The sequence below is a fragment of the Triturus cristatus genome, chromosome 10, assembly GCF_964204655.1.
Source record: "Triturus cristatus chromosome 10, aTriCri1.1, whole genome shotgun sequence".
Taxonomy (NCBI): Eukaryota; Metazoa; Chordata; class Amphibia; order Caudata; family Salamandridae; genus Triturus; species Triturus cristatus.
In genome coordinates, this window is record NC_140593.1 from 268280677 (window position 1) to 268306091 (window position 25415).

A 25415-nucleotide genomic window follows, 5' to 3' on the forward strand; every position below is an offset into this window, starting at 1 on the left:
GGGCTTTTCCTTTATAGATCAGCGTTTTTATTTAGGTCTGTTAGTTTAAGACTGTCGGCTCAAGAAATCAGAATGTCAGGTCCCAGAATGCATCAGGTTGTTAACAGAAACAGGTCTGGAAGATGATGTCCCACACGATGATGACATGGAGTTCTATAGTTACTCTACAAATGGACACAGACTACTCCCTATCTAGAACAAAAAACTAAACAAGTGTTCACAGAAACACAAAGTCTGACTGCTTTGTGAAAGGGAAAACACATCCTGTGAATTTGTGTGCGTGGGAAGTGGCAAAAGGAGTAGGAAGAAACCTTGAATCTAATTCCAAATCCAAAATGTTTAAAAAAACACTAAAAACCAATTATAGACATGCAGATGCTGAGAAAACCAGGAAGAAGAGAAAGGAAAGGGTCAGTGCTAGAATTAAAAGGCTATTTTTATCAAGCCCAGATAAAACCCTCTTCCCAGTGGATATGGCAGGCTAGAACAATCATTAGCATCTTATGTACAATTCTTGACCCAATGGACCACCCAGAGAAGGTTGTTACGGGAGCGCAGATGTCCGATTAGGATTGTATACTTTGAGGTTGATTTTCATGCAAAGGAAGACATTTATATTAGCATATGTGTCAACCAGGCTATTCACCTTTCCGAGGTCAATAAAATGAGTACCACTGAGCTGAGTAACAAACATTTCTTATTCAGAGCCAAGATGCCCCAAAGGGGTACATGTGTGTTTTATAGATTATGTTTTCTGAAACTCTGATGTATTTAGTTTGGATAAGATGAACCATAAAATTGAAACTGCTTTCTTTCTCAATTGGCAAATTAATTCAATTAGCTACATTAAATGTTCCAAAATGAATTCAGGTGCAATGTTTCAGGTCCCCGCCTTTGGGAAAGACAAGACAGAACTTTCTGAAAGAAATGCAACACACTTAATTTTGCAAAATAGCTTACCAGAGTTTTTATTGTCCTCAGGGACTTCAACAGGCCAATCAGCAGCTGCCTCTTTCTTTGATTGGCCAGGAGACCCAGACTAGCTTCTGTAAACCCTTTCTTTGCAACATTTAAGTGCCTAGAGGGAAAACAACAGCCACAGTAAAGTGGAAAAATAGGTGTCAAACTTGCTATTGGATTTTTAATTTTGAAATTTACCACATCAATGCACCCATGAGCTGGGAACTAGTAAGTGCACGATTTCTAAACAGAAGACAATGGGCGGTTTAAGAAAACTTGCTGCCAATATTTTTGTACCTGCACAGAATCTTCTGCCATTTATATTCCAAAAGATTTGTGTGGTAAATTGAAAGTCCATGGAGCCAGGTATATAAAACAGGCTGGATTTATTGAAGCTTAGTTACAAGGTAAGTTCATTTGAAGCAGATAGGTAGGTGGAATTGTAACTCTACCAGGAGTAGCCGCCATGCCGCTCAGCCTGCCTTCCATCAACTGACACTCCTCACACAAGCCAGGCACTCAAACATTCCATGAGGTCATCAAGCATTCTAACACTCATACTAGCTGAGCAACATGGAAGACACAGCCAGAGAAAGGAAAGACACAAGTCAATTATAACATATCCCCCTTCCTTAGGGAAACAAAATGCATAAGTGAAGGAAGCAAACACAAACATCAATATATACAATGCATTCTGAAAGAAAAGCATTTACATTGCAAAGAAAAGCATTTACATTGCATTCTCAAAAAATAAAGACATTGAGATTAACCCCATCCCTTGGAGAAAAGCCACAACACACAAGACCGCACAGAGCGGTGGAACAGAACTGGGGCACACACCGCCCCATAACCAACACGTAACAGGGTACACACCACCCTGTGGAACAGCACTGGGACACTCACCGACCCACAACCTACACGGGTACACACCACCCTGTTGAACCCTGTGGAAAAGAACTGGAGAACTTAACGCCCCACAACCTACACGTAACAGGGTACAGACAACCCTGTGGAACAGAACTGGGGCACTCTCCGCCTCACAGCCTACACGTAACAGGGTGCACACCACCCTGTGGAAGAAAACTGGGGCACTCACCGCCCGAAAACCTACACATAACAGGGTACTCACCACCCTAGGAACAGAACTGGGCCACTCAGCTCCCACAACCCCACTGCAAAAGGGCCCTCGCCACCCTAGGAACAGAACTGGGGCACTCAGCTCCCATAACGACCACGTAGTAGGGGAACTCACCTCCCTATGATCTATAACTGGGGCACTTAGCTCCCAAAACCTCTTAAAGACTGAACTGGGCACACCGCTCCCACAACCTCCACATAGTAGGGAAAACATACCTCCCTATGATCAATAACTGGGGCACTTAGCTCCCACAACGTATGATCCAGAACTGGAGCACTAACGCCCCAACATTTTACCCCAAAAGGGTACTCAGAACCCAATCAAAGCATACCGTGACACCAACCCCCCACAACACCATAATAGGGTACACCCACAACACCATAATAAGGTACACCCACCACACCATAATAGGATAATAACACTAACCACATACAACTCCCTAAGAACCTTAAAGTAAAAGGGTACTATAATGGGGTATACAACAGCCTATAAAATTGAACCTTTATACGACATGTCACGTAAAACAATTAAAGGAGAAAATGGCAAGCATTAATGATGCAGTGAAAGTCTCATGCTCCGGTGAGCGGTCTCTCATCCGAAATTTCAACCGACGTGAAGCTCTTGTTGATGGCACACGATCTGGCAGCAAAGTTCAGTGTCCAACTCCCCACCACACGCTGATGAGTCAACTGCTGTGCTTTCATAAAAAGCCTTACAGCAAATTCCATCAGGAGAAGAAAGCGTGACATTGTACGCAGTCCCCACAGACTTGAATAAAGTTTTTTTTTTAAAGTGTAAATGTCATCGAGACTTCCCTGGAGGTTCTGCTACAACAAATAGTTGCAGTCTCCAATCCAAAGATGGCGGGACGCAGCACGACGGTGAGTCGGGTGGCTGCTGGCACGTCCGTGCATGCAAACGTGCATTCGCAGGCCAGAAATGCAGCAATGAAGTGAACAAACAGAATACGAGAAGCTGCACGTGTACAGAAACAGGTGAGGTTGCTCGTGCCAGATTTGTACATTTTAAATGAAAGAGGTGCGCGCTCCTAACGGCCACACCCTTGAGAAGACTTAACTTAAACGTGAAATCCCAAATTAAAGGGGCCAAAAACACCTCACCAGGAGCACTGGAACACCTCTTATGTTCTTGTGGGCTCCTTCGGATTTTTCTCATGAAATCTTCTCTTTCAGATCTCTTGCGCTCCCAAATTTCCAGTAGTCTTTACACATATTCCAGGTACAGCTCGCAGAAACGTAGTTGACTCTGCTCCACTTAGCGGTCTGCCTCCACCAGATGGGGTAGTGCAAGAAAGTCGCTCAATACTTCAAACATGGGACACATCTACCTTCAAACGGTCCTCAGTTTCAAAAGCATCACCAGCCTCTGCATCATTAAATCCGCGTAACTGCTCACCAGAAGTGAGGGTTTTCCTCAGCACACTTAAAAACGGCTCACTGGGGTGTCTGTCAGTTTTCCTAAAAAAGTTAGCTGCTGCCAATTCTCATAAGCAAAACCTCCAAGGCAGTAGGATGGCAGCAATCTCTACAGTAGCTGAACGAAGACCAGCAGTAGGAAGTCAAACGCCTTGGGCTGCAGGCTGTCCAGATGAGAGAGGACACCGGTGGGGTTGACCAAGGCGCTTCCTTTTCCTTAAGGTTTCTGTAGTGCCAATATTTTTAGTAGGTTCCTTAGTACCAGTAATTCCTTTGCTCCTTTAAACACAGTCTCTTTCCTCAACGGGTAGGTTCTTTAAATCGTCGTCAAATGTGGTAAACTGAAAGTCCATGGAGCCAGGTATATAAAACAGGCTGGATTTATTAAAGCTTAGTTACAAGGTAAGTTCATTAGAAGAAGATAGGTAGATGGAAATGTAACTCCACCAGGAGTAGCCTCCCTGCCGCTCAGCCTGCCTGCCATCAACTGACACTACACACACAAGCCAGGCACTCGAACATTCCATGAGGTCATCAGGCATTCTAACACTCATATTAGCTGAGCAACAGGGAAGACACAGCCAGAGAAAGGAAAGACACAAGTCAATTATAACAATTTGTAATACAATCTGGATGTTTGAGATTACCTATTACAATGCACATAAATGCAGAACAGTTTTTTTCATAAGTTGGAGAAATGTTTACGAGAGCACACTATTCTGAAGGCATCACAGATTAAAAATGTGCATAGAGCATGCTTATAGTATTCCTCAAGGTACAATCGAGTGCTCATCCTAATTATAGTGCTTGTTAAAAAAAGAGGATATTGATAAAACTCTGAGCGCTATTCACAAAAACGCCATAAGGGTATACAGGCAGAGATCGGAGTAGATTTTCACAGTTATTTTTCTATTTACAAACATTTGCAGAATTAATTGGCAAATGTTTCCAGGCACACTGGGTTGGAGTAACTACACTTCAATTCTAGAGGGGAAAACAGATGGATCGCAGTTTGAGATTGGGCATAATTCGCGTGCTTGCTGGACTCGGCCTGGGTGCTGTGGGAGGCATTTAAGGCAGTGAATCGAGGCCAGGCACAAGCCTTGATTGGGGGACTTAAGAAGGAGCGTAGGCTGAAGCGTGCGGCTCTAGAGCTGGACTGTGCTCTCTTAGAGAGACGCCTGGTAAATGAGGAGTTAGCTTCTCCCCCACTCAACCATCAGCTGTGCCTGAAGCAGCACGAGCTGAGTATGCTGGTGGAAGACCGTGTGCGTCCAGGCGCTGGCCATTAAGCACCACCTATATAATGGTGGGGACAAAGCAAATAAACTGCTTGCATGGCTAGAGAGATGGGACAGGGGCAGGAATTGGGTCCTGGAGATCCTTGATGGCGACTGAACAATACAAATGACGGCTAAGGCCATTGCTGAGTCTTTTGCCACAAACTATGGGGCACTCTATAGTACTATAACTACTATGTCAGGTGAGGACTGTGCGGACTTTTTGAAAGATCTGGCCCTTCCAATGCTCTCAGATTAGGATTGAGTCAGTTTAGACGCAGTAGTGAAGGTAGAAGTATTTAATACAGCAATACAAACCTTGCAGTCAGGGAAAGCAGCAGGCCGAATGGCCTCCCAGTAGAACTATGTGAATGCATAACTGATAACATTGGGGAGCATCTTTTGAATAGGTTTCAGACTTTAAAAAAAGGAAGTGTGTCTACCAGAAGACCAAAGAACTGCTGTTGTGGCTATTATGCCTAAGAAGGGCAAACAAGCGACTGAATGTGGGTCTTACAGACCCCTCTCCCTGCCCAACTTTTAGTTTAAAGTCCTGTAGAATGTCTTGGGACTTAAGTTGCGGACGGTAATTGCATCTGTGGTTCATCTGGATCAATCCAGATTTATGCTGCACAGAGGAACGTGTCTAAATCTGCAACGTCTGTACAGAGTTTGCATGCAACTAGTGCCTCCTTTGCCAAACCGGCGGCGCTGCTGTCCCTGGACGCTAAGAAGCTGTCCAACAGCACGGAATGGAATTATTTATTCGCCACGCTGGAACTGCTTGGTTTATGGCCCAAGTTCAATGGTGGGGCCAGGCTCCTATATGTGGGCCCTCAGGCACACTTGCGTGTAAATAACAGTGTCTCGAGTCTTTGCCCTTCAGAGGGGCACAAGACCCGGATGTCCTGTGTCCCCCATGCTCTTTACACTGGCACTCGAGTCCATGGCTGCCTTGGTTCGCCAGGACCCCCTTATATGGGGTAGTCCAATTAACCAGGAACGTTTTGCTATATGTCACAGACCCATCATTCTCGATCAACAGAATCCTACAAATATTTCACATATTCAGAGATCACTCTGGATAACGGATCAATTGGGAGAAGTCTTTAATATTCCCACTGGCGGGAGGGACCGCATGGCTGTCCTCGAGATGCGAAGTCCCAGTCGAACTACATGGCTTTCAATATCTGGGTATCTTTGTCGCAAGGCAGGATCAGACCTTCCCTGACAGGAACCTTCTCTCACAGTTAGACCAGTTCTGCAGTGACATCTCACACTGGCAGACACTCCTGCTCTGTCTAATGGGCTGGGCTGCCCGATATAAAATGATAACTCTCGGGAGCCTCCTATACGTCCTTCAGAATATGCCCTTTAAGATTCCACTAGATTTCATTCAAAAGATAAACTGGGAAATGCATCACCTGTTATGGGATTGTGGCACTTCCTGCATAGCCCAAAAGTTGCAAAGGGGCATTTTTGAGGGAGGCTTAGCGGTGCTGACATTCTGAAACATTACTGGGTAGCCCAGCTAGAGGAGGTTAATGATTGGGTGTTTGCGGACCAGGAGGAATCTGATTATCGAGTAGACGGAACAGCCATGGGTAAAAGATGCTACCTCCCAGTCCTATATTGCTGAAAGCTTGAGCACACACTACCTAATCATACTCAGTGCGTGGTAAGGGTGGGGAGAAAGGCCATCAAGTATTTGGGCTGGGAGAGTAGGCTGACGGGAAGGATTCCACTTTGGGATAGCGATCCTTTATGTGAAGTGGGAAGACTGAAAGGCTTAATAAAATGGGGGTTGATTGGGCTGGAACGACTGGGCGATGTGTGTGTGTGAGGGGGGAGGCGGTGGGGGGCAGGGAGGGGAGGTGTTTCTTTCCTTTGAGGTTCTTCAGCAAGTGTGAACGGTTCTGGTATTTGCAGGTAAGGGACGCTTTGCGTAGTGATATCTGGTAAAAGGAACAATTGCCTGAGGCAGCCCCACTGGAGGATCGCATATTAACAGATCCCCTGACAGAAAAAGCAATCTCAGCCACTTATAGGAAATTGGTGAATAATTGCCCAGATCTCTTAGTTACATTGAGAACAGTGTGGGAGAGGGACCTAGGTACGCTTGACGACGACTATTGGGTTGAGGCCTTAGACAACCTTAAAAAGCTCTCCAAGTGGTAGCTGTGGAGAGCAGTCTTCAAGCTTAGTCCAGGAGTGTGAAGCAGCTTATTTCACCAGAACATAATCTTATAGATATAGATTAAGTGAAAAAGAAATACACAGTGTATTTATAAAAATATTTATTTAAAATAAGACACTGACTAACACGTACAGATATCTCCTAGCCAGAGATATACACAATGCACACAAGATTGGAGAGCCACCCCACCCATGGATACCTTAGGAACCAGGATACCTACACCAGGGAAGCCAGGTGCATAGGTGTGAAGTGGCGTCGTAAACCGCTGTCAAACTCAATGGAGAACTTCAGGAAGATGCCGCTGCTGCAGAAGGTTAAAGTGTCCGGTGGAACCCAAAGGTGGATTCAAGTCAAGAAGTACCTGCAAGAAGAGGTGCAGAGTCTATGCCACTTGGAAGTGACCAGAAGGCCTGGAAGACGAATGCCCACTGAAGTAGTGTGTTACAGGAGAGCTAACGGTGACCTTGAAACTGCAGCTGTGCGGACTAGTTGATGCTGTGGAAGACCAGGAGTCGTGCACAAGCTGTCCCACGTTGGATGTCAAGGGTTGAGGGGTCGGTGTCAGTTGGAAGCACCAACAAGTCTTTGCAACTGTAATAAACGTGGAAAGTTAAGAAGGTACGGTTTCGGGACCAGCAAGGTCCAGGTGACTTACCACAAGCAGGGCAGTCAGGGGGCAGGCCCCGAGCAATCAGGGGAGCCCACAGAAATCAAAGGAGACCCTCAGGAGGACCCACAGGCCGGAGGCACTGGAGTCGCAAGAGGACCTCAAGCAGATCACCAAAGATGCAGGCCCACGGTGCAAGTGATGCGGTGAGAACGAAGATCTTGGTCACAGGAAATGTTTGAGGTAGGAGATACTTGAAGCCCGAAGAACTTGATGGAAGGAAGCCAACAAGCCTTTGCAACTGCAATTCGACACGGTGCACAGGGGTCCGGTTCCTGCAGCTCCGACGAGGGATACTGGCCTCAACCTTGGTGAGAGGACAGGGCAGGCCTCGAGGGACATGAAGAACCACCACCTGTGTTGCTGTGCCTTTTGGACACCGTGGAAGCCCAGATCAGCAGATCGGTCAGCTTAGCAGCGGTGTCTTCAGATGCAGGGAAGTGACTCCTTCACTTCAAGGGAGGCCACTCTATGTATCATAATGGCTGATGCACCTACAGCCAGGGAGAATGGACTCCGAAGGCTTTAGGGGTGTCCTGCTCATACAGGAGCACCCTCACACTTAGAGCTGAACACCCTGCCTTCAGGATTGAAAGGTCCACTTTAGTGGTGACTTAAAGGGTTTTAAGTGCAGTGACCTTAGATATAGGTAAACCAATATCTCTCGTAAGAGGTGGTAGCACCAGCTTACACAGGCTGCAATGGCAGGCCAGTAGTCACAGTTTGAGTGGTCTCTATGGGTGGCATAATACATGCTTCAGCCCATGGGGGACCCTGGTGTACCTATCCCCTGGGTACCTCAGTGCCAAATACTAGGGACTGATAAGGGTACACCAGTGTCCAATCTGTGCTGTATCTAAGTACTTAGCATACCAATTTAGGGGAGAAAGCAGAGGGACTGGGGTCCTGGTTAGTAGGATCCCAGTCAGAAACAGTATAGCACCGGGCAAAAAGTGGGGGGTAACCATAAAAGCAGATCCTACTTTCCTACAGTGGGTTATCTTCCTGAGTGGGTGGGTTATCATCTTCCTTAGGTATGATGAAGTCCACCTAGTCACCATTACCCCCGTCATCATCTGGCTGAAGTTCACCTTTCTCCTCATCCCCATCTGAAAACACAGAGTAAGGTGAATCTTCCTCTCCCATGTCCTTAAGAGTTGGTGGGAGAAATGGTTTGGTGACTATTCTTGGAAATGGCCCCTTTGGAGGTGGAGGAGGCGTAGGTAGCCGAAAAGGTGCAAATGTCGGAGAAGGTGGCAGAAGTGGTAGCAGAGTAGGTAAAGCAGGCACCTTGGGCATAGGCTGTTAGGTAGGGTGTTGAGGAAATATTTTTTTAATTTGTCCATCGTTTGCTGTAGTGTGGATAAGAAAGCTACATGCACTCGTAAGACTAATGGCTACTCTAATGCAAAGAGGAGGCATAAATTAGCGTGGATTGTCTGGTGTATAATCCTGTGGACACCGATGCTCCTAGGATTTTTCCTCCTCATCTATTACGTCCGTAAAATCTGGGACGTAGCGTAAATACAATTGCTAAGAGCTGTAAGCAGTCTCGGAGTAGAGTTCACTGGCATTTTCTTCTAATCAGAGTCGAGGATTTGGCAGGTAACCTTGCTGTCACCTTCATTGGTGAAAAGGTAGTTGCTGGAAAAACTGTTGTTAAAGTGTAGTAGTCAACGGAGTCATTGTAGATATCAAAGGAGTCGATGTCGAAGGTGTCGTCGTTGAGGCAATCGATGTCGGAAGAAGAGACATCCTTGGTGTGGTCCTCGATGATGTAGTAGTCATTAATGGTGTCAACGGCACTGATGTCGCCAATGGAATCATCTTCATGTTCATTTTAGACTACAGAATTTCAGTCAACGACAGTTTCTTCTTAAATGATGGCTTTTGCTCATAGGAATGAGATTTCTGTACAGTTTTTTGAGCAGAGGTGTTCCTCCCCCCTGAAGTGTTTTTTTAATAACAGTGAATTTTTTTGCATGAGGAGGTGGCTGAAGGTGCACCGAGCTTTATTAAATAAATCCAAGGCAGAAAACTCTACATGTCTCCTGTTTGGGCTGCATTAGTCGAAGTGGCTGGTGGGGCACTTTTCATTCAAATATCCCTTGACGAGGGGGCATCACCCACAGAAGGAGGGCCTTCCTTATACCCTTCCAGCAGATACAGTGCCAACCGCCTCTCTCTCTTTCAAAGTCTCACATATATCACAGTTCAAAGCCTTGTGAGAAGAATAAATGCAGTACATGCATTGGCCATGTGGATAATCAATATAAATCCAGTAATGTACACAAGTAGAGCAGTATTTGAAAAAGAATTTCTAGTCTCAGTCAGTCATGGGGACAGATGGAGACAAAAAAGGAAAATGTCTATCAGGCCAAGGAAAAAAAAGAAGTTCTCTTAAAAACAACTCGCAGTACTCTGGAATCTGAAAGCAGGGCTGGTTCAGCCCAAGACTTTAGGGAAATTTTAATAGGATATGGTGACTGAGAGGTTAGAGCAGAGCTCTGATTTGGGGACTCCTCCCCACATGATGTGCAGTAAAGATATGAGCTGAGAGTCACCTGGTTGGCTGAAGCTTGGTTTCTTCAAATAAGGTATATGTGCTACTAAACAAACACTGTTGTTAAGGCCTATGACCATTTTAACACTGTATACTGCTATCTGAGATTACCGGGGCTTCCTAGCCTGACAACAGGGATAGATTCAAGCATGTGAATATATGAAATTCAAACACATTTGTAAAGCGCACAAATACCGAGTGGCGTCAAGGTGCCCAGTGCTGGAGAAGATGGGCTTCCCCTTGTCGATATTTAATTTGTAAAGGAGTTCCTTCCCTACAAAATCCCATCTAAAATAAAATGCAGCTCTGCTGTGTGTATACCTGGAATTCTCCCCCTTCTAGACCTCGCATAGTTAAACGTTTGTCAAAAAGGACGCGTGGCGTTTAACTTGATTCAATTTTATGACAAAATGGAAATTGAGTTTGGAGTAGATTTGCAATCAGAGTACAATGGCTTCTAAAGCTAAGCACCAATGTATTGTAGCAATGCTAAGGCAAGACACAGGTTAAACCTTACATGGTTTCACCTTATGTGACAAACAAACCTCCATGCACGACCTGTAACTCTCCTACCTCCTTCCATTTGTGCATATGACAGCAGCGAGCTGGAGGCTAGTCTGCAGCGATGTGACTCTTTCAAGTTCCTGTAAAATAGGATAAAAAAGTAACACCCATATTTCATCCAGCAATCCAGAGGAATCTTCAACATCAGAAATCTTTCAGTCTTTGCATAAACCAACCCAAAATTGCTGAAACTCCATTCTGAGGCTGAGAGAACTGACAAATTACCAAGCCAATGTAGTATGCGCACAGAATCGCATCTCCGTTTATCTTGCAGCTCGGGGTTAGAATTCCAGTTTGTTTTACAAGATCCTACTGCCATCTAGCGGTTGTGGCTGAGGCACACATGTCGCAAACACAAAACACAACAGTAGCATCTCTCTACGCAAGAATGGGATTGTAAAAAATGTTTCCACTTTAAATGAAGAATTATGTGCAAAAAGCAATCATTCTTGTTGAGAGAATAGATAAACCGGACACCTCTTGCTCATGTTATGCGCCGCCACAAGCAATACTGAAATCAAATGAACTGATCTCTTTCTGTAGTAGCAAGCTATTCAAATATATTACGCGGACTAACCACAGACACAAATGCACTTATATATATATACATGTATGCAAGCTTTTAGTCCAGGTGGCGATAAGGTAAGCTCGGTGTAGTAAATGGAGATCCTGGGAACTAGCCAAACTCAGAGAAACATTTCACCACCTGGGATCATCCATCCACATCTCCCACCCATTCCCCTATTTTGGGGCAATAAGTCATTTGCCACCCAACAGGGTTTGGTGGAAACTAGGAGAGAGGCCAAACTTCTGGTCTTCTGTCCTCGTCACCCTCACTCCCAAGGCAACCCCATTCGCTACGAGCATTTTACCATGCCATTTCGTTGACCCTACATTTTGTTATCCTCTCTCTGTGTTGCCCTGCCACGTCCTTTTATAAACCGCTCAGCAAGCCTTGTTGGAACCTCCAGAGTTATTTGCCAGTGGACCTTACGACAACTCCATTTACTTCCCCCTCCCTCCCTATCACTATGGTGGTAACAGCCCGGCCATTCTTTCTGCTCCAGCATACATTTGTCACTCCTAGTCTACTTCTTTACCAACACATAGCATGCCAGCAGGCTCGTTGCCAGCAGGCTCGTTGCCAGCAGGACTCTTTTCATCCAATTCAACTTTCTTTAGCCCACGTCCACATACTGTAGTTTTCTCAGCTCTTTGACGTTGTGCTCAACATCCCCAGGGTCCTCTTGACGGGTCCTTCACACAGACGTTGTATTTGGACCAGATAACCACTCTTGGCCCCTGGCTTCACATTACTGCCGTCTAAACCATACATGGATGACCACAAGGTTGGCCCATAGACCCTTATCTCGGCCCACAAGCCCTTATCTTCAAGCTGGGCTGCCTAAGTTCAGCTTCTTAGTTTGTCAACCAAGTCTTAAGTCTCCTTATCAATCACTCAACCACTGGCCTTTAATCTCCAGCTTTTGACCATCTCATCCTGATGTTCAGCACCCGTTAGTCACATTCACATCTTTACTTTACAGAGCAGTCCTGCTACTCTGCTGACCAACTAGTTTTAACCCGTTCCATCAACAGCTATACTATTTTTTTGCACTACAGCCATGTCTGGCCGGGTCTTGCCTGCTACCATCCGGTTTTCTTCTAGACCTGTAATACAGTCCACTAATTAACACAACATATGTTAACTTAGTAGCCGACTATGCATGATAAATGTAAAATTCAATGCTCAAAAAACACGCTTCTGAAATGTGCTGAGATGCAAAAGACAGGCATAGCTTTACACATACGTTATACAAAAGCTAACAAGCAAGTTTCTATAACTAAAAGCAAACCTAAAATTGGAGAAAAGTGCACAAGGTGAATTAGAAGCTTGACCTAAACTGAAATGCTTAGAAATGTTGGTCATTATTGCGGAGTGTTCCAGTTTAATAAATGAATTACTTTTTAAGCAACATTTTATTTATAAATGTCAAGAGCTTCCTATTTTCTCAAGATTTCACATCATTGCTTGAATATGATATTTGTGCATTATAGACCATAATTCTTGTTCATATTAAATGGAATGCATTACCTAACCGTGATCTTGTCTTAGTGTAGTTTATTGTTCTCACAGTGAAACAAAATGGGATGTAGTAGGCAGACCTGTGCTCAACTGCCAATGGGAATGAAGACTTATGTTTTCAGAATCTAACGACACAAGAATGTTTGCAGCTAACTCTGTGATAACTTTACAAGCTGCATGCATTTTCGTAGGAACGGAGGAGCTGAACCTGTTCAATGACGAGAGGTGCTACCTGATTGGCCCACGGATGAAGGAGCCCACTACAATGTCTGCAATAGTTATTCACGTCTTTTATATTAGTGCATGTTCCTAGGTGGATGCAATGCCCTTTTCCCTTTCTTCCCCTTGCCAGACTCTAGAAGGTCGTGGCTACTGCTGCTTCCTGTTGCCCTGATATTGCCATTTAAATTTGACAGATTGCTACTGCAACTGTATGCCGATTTAATTTTTGATTTATTGAGACTCAGCTTTGTTTCATGAACTACTCTTTATGGGAAGTTCTGCTGCTTTCGTTTGGTCCGAGCTTTATGCTCCTCTGAGCTCACTCTTTTCCTTTTGAATCCGAACTCTTCATGGGTTCTACGAATCTAAACTCTGATCCCGATCTTTAATACAGGGAATTAGTCCTTTATGGAATGTGTTTAAATATATTACTTGATGTTGGAGTCTAACCTTTCTTTTTTATGAGATTTCTGTATGCTTATTTGATTCATGGACTAATTGAAATAAAAACAAGCAAAACGAATTTAACTAATCTCTTCATGAGAATAAAAGGTTTTAAAAACGTATCCAAACTCTCATCATTGACTGAACTTAAAACTATTAATGCAACTTAAGTTTATGGTGCCTGATTTGCCCTTTGACTAACAATACAATATTCAAAGATCTATTATTGGAGGAGAGAAGACATAAGAAAATATTTGGTACACCTGCAACAACCTCCAATGAAATAGACTCTTGACAATCTCACTTCCGATCCTACCATTTGCCCACCCTCGAAACTCTTCCTGATCTCCTGCATCCAGGATGGATATAAACAAATTGGGACTGGCAACCCTAAGGCAGCTTGTAGTGTTCACAAAAGCTATGGGTTTTCACCGATCCAGGGCTGACCAATTTCTCTCACAAACAATTTGGAAAGACTAGATCACAATCTTGGTCTGCACACCAGAATTTCACTGAAATGAAATTAGTCATTTTGTGAGAAGAACTTCCCCTTGGTTTAATAGTAACCTCACTTTTGAAACATACGAAATGGAACCACAACAAACACCTGGAATAGAGCAAAGTCTGAAATGTGATAAAGGGGAATTTTTCATTATTTTTTGTTGATTTTGGACTACAGGAAACTAGCAAAGATGGGTTTTAACCACTACTGTCAGAAATTGTTACCTGATAGTTAAAGTTTACAAACACAAAAGAAATAGAGACTTTATTAGCAAAAAATGCAATATTCCATCAATCAACTAGCATGCCTGATATCTTAAGACCTAATTTTAAGAGCTTTCAGTGTGCAAAACAACATATTTTGCACTCACTGACTTCAGAGATAGACAGATCCCTTGTTGTGGCAAGTTACATATGAGGTGGATAGAGAAAAACGAGAAGGCTCAATGTAAGCCGCTGTTTTTTTACGATAAAATTATCGGTGTGTAGATACTTTTGAGTCAAATGAGTCACAACAAGGGATGTGTTGATCTCTAAAGTTGGTCCTGATGAAGGCTTGGACCCTTATGGGCAATAAAGGCCGAAACATATTGATCGTATATGTGTGATGCTAAGGAGAACTTACACGTCCGAACAACATCAACACCTCACTTTTTAATCTTACTCCTGTATACTGCACATATATTAAACGTCAATTTTTAGATATAAGAGGTAATTTTATATTTCACTACATGGATCCTACCAGTACTTTCCCTCGAAAGGAAGCAGTATTCACCTAGGGAAGAGAGTACCTAGGTGCAAAACCCAATCATGAAGCCGCCCAAAACGACACCATAGTGGTGACCACTTAATGCCACCAGTAGCAAATATTGGTTGAGGGTTTTGGGTTGACAACTGGTACATGAAGATACCACTAAATCATTAGGTTTGCTCCCTTTTGATCAAGAATTTGTACACCAGTAGTGCCAATTTGTTAATTACATTAAACTACAATTAAAGCATTATGTTTAATTAATGAAACTAAAATGCTGAATTATTTTCTTGTAAAGTCTAGATTTTTTTAAAATTTAAAATAAATAAAATTCTCAATGACTGCTAGTCAATCTTGAGTACATGCAACCTATTTCTTTGCAGATGCTTTGAATCAAAACTTCCAGCTGACTTTGATTTCTTGTTTGCATAACCTGAGTTGTATTACATATGCAATATTCAACTCTTGATTGTAATAGGAGAGTTCTGCAAAAAACGATCTGTGCAACAAGATGTCATACAACCATAATCACACTAATAAATGCAAACAAAAAAAGCAGGGTGGTGCAACATAGCCAAATTACATCTAGGTAATGTAGAATAGACAACAGTGAGCTCTTACAGCCAACGTACTATGGAACTATTTATATGCCATTGGTGGTAACAGAAGAAGCTATCCAAGTAACAAAGTTGTACGTAACAATCTGGGCCAAAGATGTAGGCATGGAAACTGACACCACCAGACGTGTCTGGAAAAAGTGGCCACTGTATCAAAAAACTGTTGAAAACGAAGGAGTGGCTAGTACACCTATCTGTACGGAGAGCTTAACTCCAGACAATAGGCACAAAAACCCCTACCCACAACATCAAAAAGTGCTGAAGAAAGTGTAAAGCAAAAAAACGTTCTCAATATTTTAAAATGGTCTCAAAATAGTTACACAAACCATTTAAAACAGTTGAAGCAGTCTTGTGAGTTATCTAATGCTAACATGTGCTCAAACCTTACAAATCTATTGAATGCTGTGATGCTGATCCCTCAAACATCGTAAGGCATCAGATGAGTGGTTGTTGTCATACAAGGAATGATCAAGTTCCAAATGACCATGCTTATCTAGCATTAATAGGGGTTGTTCTAGCCTTTGAATAAATAACCTACTCTATCACATTGGGCACAACTAAGCTCACAATCATCTGGCACATCTATCTTCAAAAACTAGAAAGAAAATAGGAACATAGCATGGTCAGGAAGAATGTGATAACGGATATGCTCTGTAGATACATTTTGAAGAATCTGTATACATGTCATACTCCTCAAAAGTGACATATGTTGTAAAATATTTTTATAATTCAATGTAAAGGTGATATTGAAGACATGTTATGTGCAGGGTAATAAAAATGGATGACAATTTTAATGGCCCTATGTTAGAAATGGGGGTCTCTAGTTGGCAGAGGTAGGTACCTTTGTCCCAGTAGGGACCCTTCTTCCTGGTCAGGGTAAGGGGGGGTACACTTCTAAAATAACCCCTGCTCACTCCCTTGGTAGCTTGGCACAAGCAGACAGGCTTATCTCTGAGGCAGTGTGTACAGCATTTGAAATCACATACAGTAATACAGTAAAAACACTACAAATGGGCACCACACCAGTTTAGAAAAATAAGTAATCTTTATCTAAACCAAACAAGACCAAAACCCACAATACAGTAATAAAAATATGACTTTCAAATGGTAGAAAGTTTAGTTCAAAGCAAATTGGAGATGCAACATTTTTCACACAAAGTACCTTGGATGTGTCACGCACACAAACAAAAAGGGTCGCTGGGAAGGTGATGAGTTGGTTCCTTACACTCAGGGAAGGAGATGCGTCGGTTCCTTGCTCCGGGTGAGGTGATGCGTCGGTTCCTTACTGCTGTGCAGGGGAGGTGATGCGTTGGTTGTGTTGCAGGGATTCTGCACATACACAGAACTATGCACAGGAAACCAGGACCTCGGTGTATTGTAGTGTACCAAAAACACGCCTCAGTGCCCAAAACCCCTATCCGGCTAGCTATAGTATCCCATTTGTTCTCCGTACTACAGCGGAGCTACCAATGATTGGATATCCTAGAACATGTGACTCAGGGACTCTCAGAATTCGTGGGAACAAGACACTCTTTCGCTTAGATACTCATACCTGTTCACAATGTGAGTAACCAGAGACCATGTATAGTTCAAAATGTTTATTTCAACTAACATGCTCTGTAATGCAGTACACGTGCTAACATTAGCAAAGAAATGCATAAAAACAATATAATCAGCATGGTTATAATTCCATATAATACGAACAGGGATAGCATATTATAATGACAGTGGATGAAGCCTTATAGCGCTTTACCACGCTCCCCGTGCTACAAGCTATGTTTATTATATCAGTGGAAGACCTCTGGGCTTGGACAGCGGAACCCCCTACCTCAAGTCTTAGATGATAGGATTTACATCTCCGGACAAGCACAGCTCTTCCTCTGGAAAGGTTTTCTCCAAGTGTTGATAACTTGCATCCCGTGCAATATTAGAAGCACCCGAAAAGTCAGAAGCGCAGCTGTGTTCCATGTTATGTCTATATGTGTGTAGGACGGACTAAAGCCGATTAACCAGTAGAGTTGTTTTCTGGCCTTGAACACGATGTACAGACAAGAACTCAGAGCACAACAGAAATAGTGAAAGGTAGACAGTTCCCATGTGAAGCAGCACGAGCAAAAGTGTTTATGGGAACCAAGGCATGTAGTGTCGTGTGCATAAGCGGCAGGATGGCGGTGATGCAAAGCACGGACTAATGCTAACTTAGCAACGTCCGCTGGCGATGTGTCAGTTTCTTACTGCGTGGAGAGGTGATGCATCAGCTTCTTACTGCGTCCCCCAACGATGTAACAAACCTGGTGCCTAGATGTGATGCTACGATCCGGGACGATGTGTGGATTCTTGCAGCCACACAGCAGGGCTTGCGTCGAAATCGATGGGGTGATCTTAGACTTCGGAGACCGGTGCACTCGATGCGGCATGCGGTGATTTCTCGAGCCGCGGGCAGGTGCTGAGTTGATTTCTTCGGCGATGCATCGGAAACAGGTATGGATGTGTCACGCTTCTTGTTGCATTGCTTTTCCAGCTCCCAACAGCCAGAACAACATCCAGAGGTCCAGAACCGCTACAGGCACCTCTTGACACATCAGAACTCCCAGCAAGGATGTACAGGGGAGCTGGGGGTGAAGTCTTTGTGTCCCTGAGACTTCAGAACAGGAGGCAAGCTCTTCTTTGAGCCCTTGGAGATCTTCCTCAAGCAGGGGACACAACAAAGAGCAAAGTCCTTTTCCCTTTTTTGGGCAGAAAGTAGCCACTTTAGGCCAAACCCAGACAGCAAACCACGCAGGGTCAGTATTCCTCCTCAGTTTCTCCAGCTCTTCTCCTTGGCAAAGGTTCTTCTTGATTTCCCAGAAGTGATCTAAAAGTCTGGGGTCTGGGTCCCTCTTTTTATACAGCAAAATGTATTGTTTTCTATTGGTAGAGAAGTCCTGTGCTCAGTCAAAACCAGTTCTGTCCTCTCTGGTGCAGATTACTGGCAGGAGGTGGAGATAGCATTGTGGAAGGCAGACCAGGCCCATTCAGGTGAAAGGAAATCTCCTCCCCCTACTCTAAATGCTGCCCAGGTCTATTCAGCCCAGCCCTGACTCATCCAGACTCTCTGGAGCCACTGCACCTCCCCGGCCCCTGTCACTCCAAAAACAGACAGTCAATACACATCCTAGCAGAGGTACACTGGATGGCTAAGCAAGAAAATGCCTACTTTCTAAAAGTGGTATTTTCAAACACAGAATGCAAAAATCACCCTCACTAAAAGATGCATTTTAACATTGGGAGTTCATCAGGCATACTAAAATGTATTTTCCTACCTTGTTCCCAGGGGTAGGTATGTTTATAAGATGTCATAAGCAAACTCCCCATTCTATCCTATGGGAACAGGTAGCCTTACAATAGTGAAAAACTAAATTGGCAGTATTTCGCTATCCGGACATGCCACATACACCAGAGCATGTCCTACCTTTCACATACACTGCACCCTGCCCACAAGGGTACCTTGGGCTTACCTTAGGGGTGACTAATGGAAGAAAATGGAAGGTTAGGGCCTGGCAAGTGGGTACACTTGCCAGGTCGACATGGCAGCACCAGACTGCACACAGGCTCTGTGTGGTATTTGCCTCTTCTTTCTGTCTAGTACCTTTTCTGTGTTATGTACTCTGCTGCTCAGCCAGTCTCAGTGATGTCATGAAATGTTCCCTTGGTGTATGTTTGAGTGTAATTGTCAGGTCATGCATGTAGGCTGAGCAGAAGGGATGTTGTGAATTCCACACTGGCGACGAGCTGAAAAGGACCCACTTGAAACAGAAGAACAAAAAGATAGTAAGTTTATTTTTAAATAGAGCCTACTTTAAGCCTGCTTTATGGTAATGCGCCTGGGAGCCCCACCGCTGTCTGTTACCATCAGACAGCCTCAACCCAGGGCATTGGAACAAGCGTTGCTGAGCTAGCAGTACATATACCAAGTCAGCCTGCAGTCTCCTCAAGTAAGAGGAAACATGTCAAGCTTTTAAAGGTGAACATACCATTAGCAATTCGCTTTCTGACTGCACTTTATGGACCTGTGCAACATGCATGTGTTTTACCACTCATGTGAAATGAACCGACAGTGAGCGGTTAAAATTTTAACCGGTTTGATTTACATCTTATGGTCTTCATGTGCCAAAGAATGGACCTTCTGAATCTCCTTCCATACAGGTGAGCCCCGGAGCCTGTGATCATTGTGCTATTATGTACAGGGCACTTGTGGCTGTGGCATTTATCAGTACGATTCATGAGGATTGAAATAAACTCTTCTGCTGATGACAGAAAATTGAGGAGAGTGGAAAATGTTTCAAGAGATCGGCAGTGAGCATTTTGAGTCTCTTTATTGAACTGTCAACGTTTTCAAGTGATGTGGCAAGCTGAAGTGTGATCATTACTGCAGTGTGACATTTGGGGGCTTTTCGATCCTTTTCACCATGTACTAAGCCTTCGATGAATATACAACTGGTGAGGCTCTGCATTATTCTCAGGCCGTGTGTTAGGTTTTAATGTGGCATAAAAATTACTCTGTGCGTACTATTGCGAATAAATTAACCCGTGTGGATGTTGCAGCTCCCGTGGTGCGAGCGGTGTGTTTCGACAGAAGTGCTTCTCGCGTTCCCTGCATTTATTTCTTAAATTTAAAACTCATCGCACGCGAAGGATCTTCTGGAACTGGAACGTCCTGGAGGTTGTAGACCCGTCGACTGCTGTGTGGCATCCATGGTGACAGCGCTACTAGTGATGTAGCTGGAGACACGTGCTGATCTCTTGGTTTCCTGGGCAACACTTTGTTTATAGAGATACCGCATCTGACGGTGGACACAATTCTTCTTTTCTTCCGTGCCGGACTTTGGCCTGCTGTGCCCTGGATACTTGACTTCGCCTGACGTGTGCACACCCTGGACAGGTTTTTGCAATGCAGGGTCGTATCCCTGATGACGTCCTTCATTACATGGAAAGTGTGTAGGCTAGAACGGATCTCGTCTGCATCCTTTCGGCGCAAGACTTTTTATGCTTTGACTTTCAAACTAAAACGCGCTCTGCACACAGAGCAACAAGAATCCAAGCTCCATTGTGAGATCTTAAAATATTTTGATTTGTACTCCAGTATTGTGCACTTATTACGTTTTTTGATAACCTTCTTCTCTACACAGGTGGATTCTTGGGTATAGAGTTTGTATACCGGTGCCATTGCTCATTTGTTATCTTGCCTGATTTAATTTTCTCATTATTTCTTTCTTCATTTGACCTAGAAATGTGTATTTACGTATGTTTTCCAGAATGTTTTTAAAAAAAAATTCAGGTCATGGTGATATGCTTTAGGTTTTGAGTTGGCTGTGATTTTACCGACTTACTTTTCTTTCTTAAGCCACTCATACTTTATGTGCTCTTTATTGTGCTGTTGTACACCAAAACTGTTGCTAGTGTTGAGCTGCATTCCTGTTGCCCAAACCTGTCATACTTAGTGTGCTTATGGTGTTGAGTTAAATTGTTCAGCTGTTCCAATGTTGACATTTTCTGGTGATGGAATTTTTGCACTCAAATAGTTTTACATTTACTTTTGCTAGGATTGCTGGTTGCGTGCATCCCAAACTATTTGAAACTATAAGCTGAAACTATACTTGTATTGATTGTTGGTAAGCATAATGTTTAAGCACCAACTATTTATTATGGGACACATTACGTTCTGGTGGTGGACTTTATTTCAATGTCCAAACCTTTTCTGTGTGGTGGTGGGTTCTTCTTTGGATGATTTCCCAAATCACGTTTGCGGAGCACTTTCGCTCAATTTTCTTTACATTTACTGTTGACACGTGCTGGACTTTATTGCTTTGTCCAATCCTATTCTGTGTATTGGTGGGAAATGTACAGTTTAAATTCACAAACTTCTTTTATGGAGCAACTTCGCTCCCTTTGCATTTATTGTTGTCTGGTTATAGACATTTGCTATTTTCAAATTTCCGCTGAGTGGTGATGGGGGACTTTTACTCAAACCACATTTAACATTTAGTGAGCTTTTTTCGCTCTATCTTTGTTTTTACAGTTGTGTACATTGTATTGTGTTGCTTTCTTTATTGCTGTTTATTGTTGTAAGAGGGTGTGTGTGTTTTGTGTCTTTTGACTTGTTTTTCTTTTTCTTTACTTATTTGTTCTCTCTTCCACATCTCCTGCTTCTTTATTTGTTATTGTCTCCGTTAGGGAGGGAGGTGTGTGGTATTTTCTCCTTCTCTCTGTCTAGTCCCTTCACTGTGTTTTGTACTCTGCTGCTCAACCAGTCTCAGTGATGTCATGGAATGTTCCCTTGGTGTATGTTTGAGTGTAATTGTCAGTTTATGCATGTAGGCTGAGCAGCAGGGATGCTGCTCCCGGTGTGGCTAACTATACTGATTCTACTTATTATGCTGTTTATCCTGTATCTACACTTGTAACTTCTTTCCAAGAACAAACCTTCAACTTGGATACAGCTACAACTGAGTTCCCTACTTTTTGTTGAATTCCACACTCTGCAATGACAGGCCGGAGTTACATTTGATTTACAGGCCCTGGGCACACACAGTGCACTGTACTAGGGACGGACTAGTAAATCAAATATGCCAATTATGGAATCACCCATCCATAACAATAATTTACAAAGGAAGCACTCGCACTTTGGCACTGAACAGCAGTGGCAAAGTTCTCAAAGCATCTAGACCAGCTAAACGAAGTCCAACACACAGCAAAAACACAGGAGGTGAAGGCAAAAATACAGGGGAAACCCGCGCCAATGATGCCAGGTCTAACACCCTACCATTTTTTTCAAAATGGAAAAACCTAATGAAAAGAAACAAAGAACACTTCAGTGCTTATAATCCATCTAGTCCAGAGCTTTCCAAACTCTATGTCGCGACACAGTACTGTGTCGCCTGCCGTGCTTGGGTGTGTCGCGCAACGACGAAGAGACGAGCTCTATTCTTTCTTTCTAGGACCTACAGTGACGTAAGTGCGTGACGGACCTGTTTATTCAGGAGTAAGCATCGTCATCCGTCTAATCTGTGATCCTCTGTTTTAAGGGCCGTTAGTGTTTCCTTTCCGAACACTGTCTCTGCGAGGACCAGAGGTCGAAGTGAGCAGGATCGGCAGGGCACGGCGTGCCCGTACTTTAATTTCATAGAATCCGTTCCCCAAATTTCCGTTTTTTAAACATGCCTCCCCGACTCGAGAAATCACCACAGCCGATAGTTAAGGCTGGGCTTTGGGGACAGGCAGAACGGGCAGAGAAGACAAGGAAAGTGTCCAGTTCTCCTGCTGCTGGCAGCTGCACGCACCCCCCTCTCTTTGTTCCCCCTCTTCCCTCTCCTTCTGTCTCACGCCTCCTCATTTGGTGAAAATCGAGACTTCAAGAAACAGGTATTACCTACTCTTTGCTCCTTTCGTTTATTTGCTCCCCTGTGAAATGGATCCAAAAAAGAAAAAGACTTTTGCTGGAAACGTCGTATTTCTGAAATTGTTCAGTTTTTAAGTGCAGCCTCGGGGTGGGGAGAAATAAAACATTCAAAATATGAATAAATAACTCAATCAAGACAGAGTGGTTGTAAGGTGGCCAGATTGATTTATTCACACATAAACACATTAGCGCCACTTTACAGTGTTTGCCAGTGAAGCGCTACTTTTGTTTTCTCGTCTCTCTTTGAAAAGCATTGCTTTCCTGGGTGGGAATGTGCACTATTCTTGGAGGTACTGAAATACCAGATTTATGGGTGAACTAGAAAACAAAATGTGTACAGCGGCTATGTGTACACGAATGAGGGGCCATAGTATCAAGTAACGGCGATAACATTATCGCCGCTTTAGCAGCAGGAAACTGCTGCTAAACCGGCGATAATGGGCTTGATAATATGCCCTCGAGAATTCCCATATAAGCCCTGGTTCTGGTGTGAATCTGGGCCTCTATGGGAATTCACAAGGGCATATTATCAAGCTCATTATCGCCGCTTTAGCGGCAGTTTCCTGCCACTAAAGCGGCGATAATGTTATCGCCGTTCCTTGATAATATGGCCCGTGGTCTTTTGAAGCCATACTGCTTATGTTTTGTAAGGATATAAGCAATGGGCATTGAAACGGGTCACTTCTGGGCGTCAAATGCGCAGTCCAGTCCGCTCCCAATTCCCGGCGCTCGGTACGTTTTTCACACGAGTGGTAGCCCGGTGACAAGGAAGAATGGCGGGAAGTAGATGGTAAGGTTGTGTCATCTGCTGCAGCTGCCTCAAAATGTGCCCAATTACATTTTTTACTTTGAACGAGGTCTGTATGCTGCCGTAAACACAGAGAGGGGCCCTGCAGAACCTATGTAACCTGGGTCCTCCAAAAGCTTCTGAGATGGCCGATTTATTGTAGCGAAGTAAAAAAAAACATTAAGACGGATATTGGAATACTAATTTGAAACCCATAGGAGCAAAGTTGAGAATCAGAAATGTATTAAAGCATTAAAGATAGTGGAAAAGTGTTATTTCAGCAGCCGCCTTCTTGAAACAGATGTATGGCTTACCATAACCTCACTTGAAACCTCTTTCCCTCCCAGCATGCACAGCCCCTTAAGTTTCAGAAAGAAAAACTAAGATCGCCATTTTCCTTCGGTTCCCCTACAGTGCCCCTTCCCCTAATTTTGGAACCTACTATTTTACAAATTGCATCTTAGCTAATCCTTCATAGGCTTTAAAAAGGAACTTCAGACGTACTTATTTTAGGAGTATCACATTTTGTATGCCCCGCGCCTAAAGCCCCTTCGGAGTACTATGGGCCTGAGTAAAGCAGGCAGTCAGACAACACTGACTGCACAAGAGCATTACGTGGCAGAATGAATGCAATTATGCATAGGGCGACAGTGGAGCAGTCAGTAAGCAGCCTGAAGTCTTTAACCAGCAGGATGTAATTACGAGCGTAAAGTAACACGTGGGACTTTACCAGACAGTACTTTACCAAGTAGGTATTTTTTCAATGTCATAATATTTATGCCATTAAAAAGGGGGCAGTTTAAGGGTTCAGGTGGTGGGACGAGTAAGGTTTCAGTGTCGTAAGGGTTATAAGGGCTGTTTAGGGTTCATGGGTGGATGAGGGTAAGGGGTATTTAGGGGTTTTAAAGGGTTTAGGGATCGATAGGGGTATCCGACCTTCAGAAAGCTTTCTGCGAAGTAGTCTGTAATCATGTTTACATTTTAAACAAGCCACAGGTGGTAGCTCAGCGTTCTAGTGTTAAATGTTAATAATCTGCCTGCTGCACAACTGTCTGTTTTGTTTGCTCATTCTTCGAAACGCAGACAGGCAAAGGGCGGTCAGGTGTTTTTTTTTTTAAGAATGGGGTTGCCAAATGTGGAATGTGGGCTGCGCAATTTGCCTTGATAAAAAGAAAACAGCTGTTTCGTTTCTGGGATATGAGAAATCATAATTTTATATTTCTGCTTTTTATCGCATTTTAGGGCTCTGTAAACAAAGAAGCAGTCACGGCTAATGCCTGGTAGCAGCAGTGGGGCGGGTGGGTTGGGGGAAGGGGTGGAAACCACCGGTTTAAATTAAGCACTGCTCTTTTCCCTATCTCCATCCTCACTCATCTGTCCTTCTTTCACCTGGTCTCCTCTCTATCGCTTCATGTCTCTTCCCCTCGTGCCTTTCACTCAGTCTTATCGCCTCCCTCCCTCTCATTTTACCATCCTCGCTCGTCCTAAACCTAAACTCTCTTCTTTGTTTCTCTTTCTGTTCATTCTATATCCTTCCTCTCATATCCATCACTAGTCTTCTTGTTTCTCTCCATCTTCCACCATCTTCCACTTCTTTGTTCTTTCCCTGCCATCCTTATTTCTGGTTCTTCACTATCTCCTTTGCTCATTCTGATCTCCCTTTCTTTTTCTGACACTTTTTTTCTCTTTTTTCAACCTTTCCTTTCACTAATTTTCTCTCATATGTCATTTTTGATATATGAGAGCAAACTATCTTATAATTTG

General features: G+C 43.7%; 1 protein-coding gene across 1 annotated transcript in view; it reads right to left on the reverse strand.

The window, feature by feature from the left end:
- The window catches only part of VPS50 (VPS50 subunit of EARP/GARPII complex), a 748521-nt gene that overhangs the window by 600838 nt on the left and 122268 nt on the right, over positions 1-25415 (reverse strand). The window contains exons 6-7 of the mRNA XM_085630983.1: positions 10815-10885; positions 961-1078 (exon numbers count right to left, since the gene is read on the reverse strand). Of these exons, the coding sequence (XP_085487109.1) occupies positions 961-1078; positions 10815-10885 (189 nt within the window). The remainder of the gene's footprint in view (positions 1-960; positions 1079-10814; positions 10886-25415) is intronic.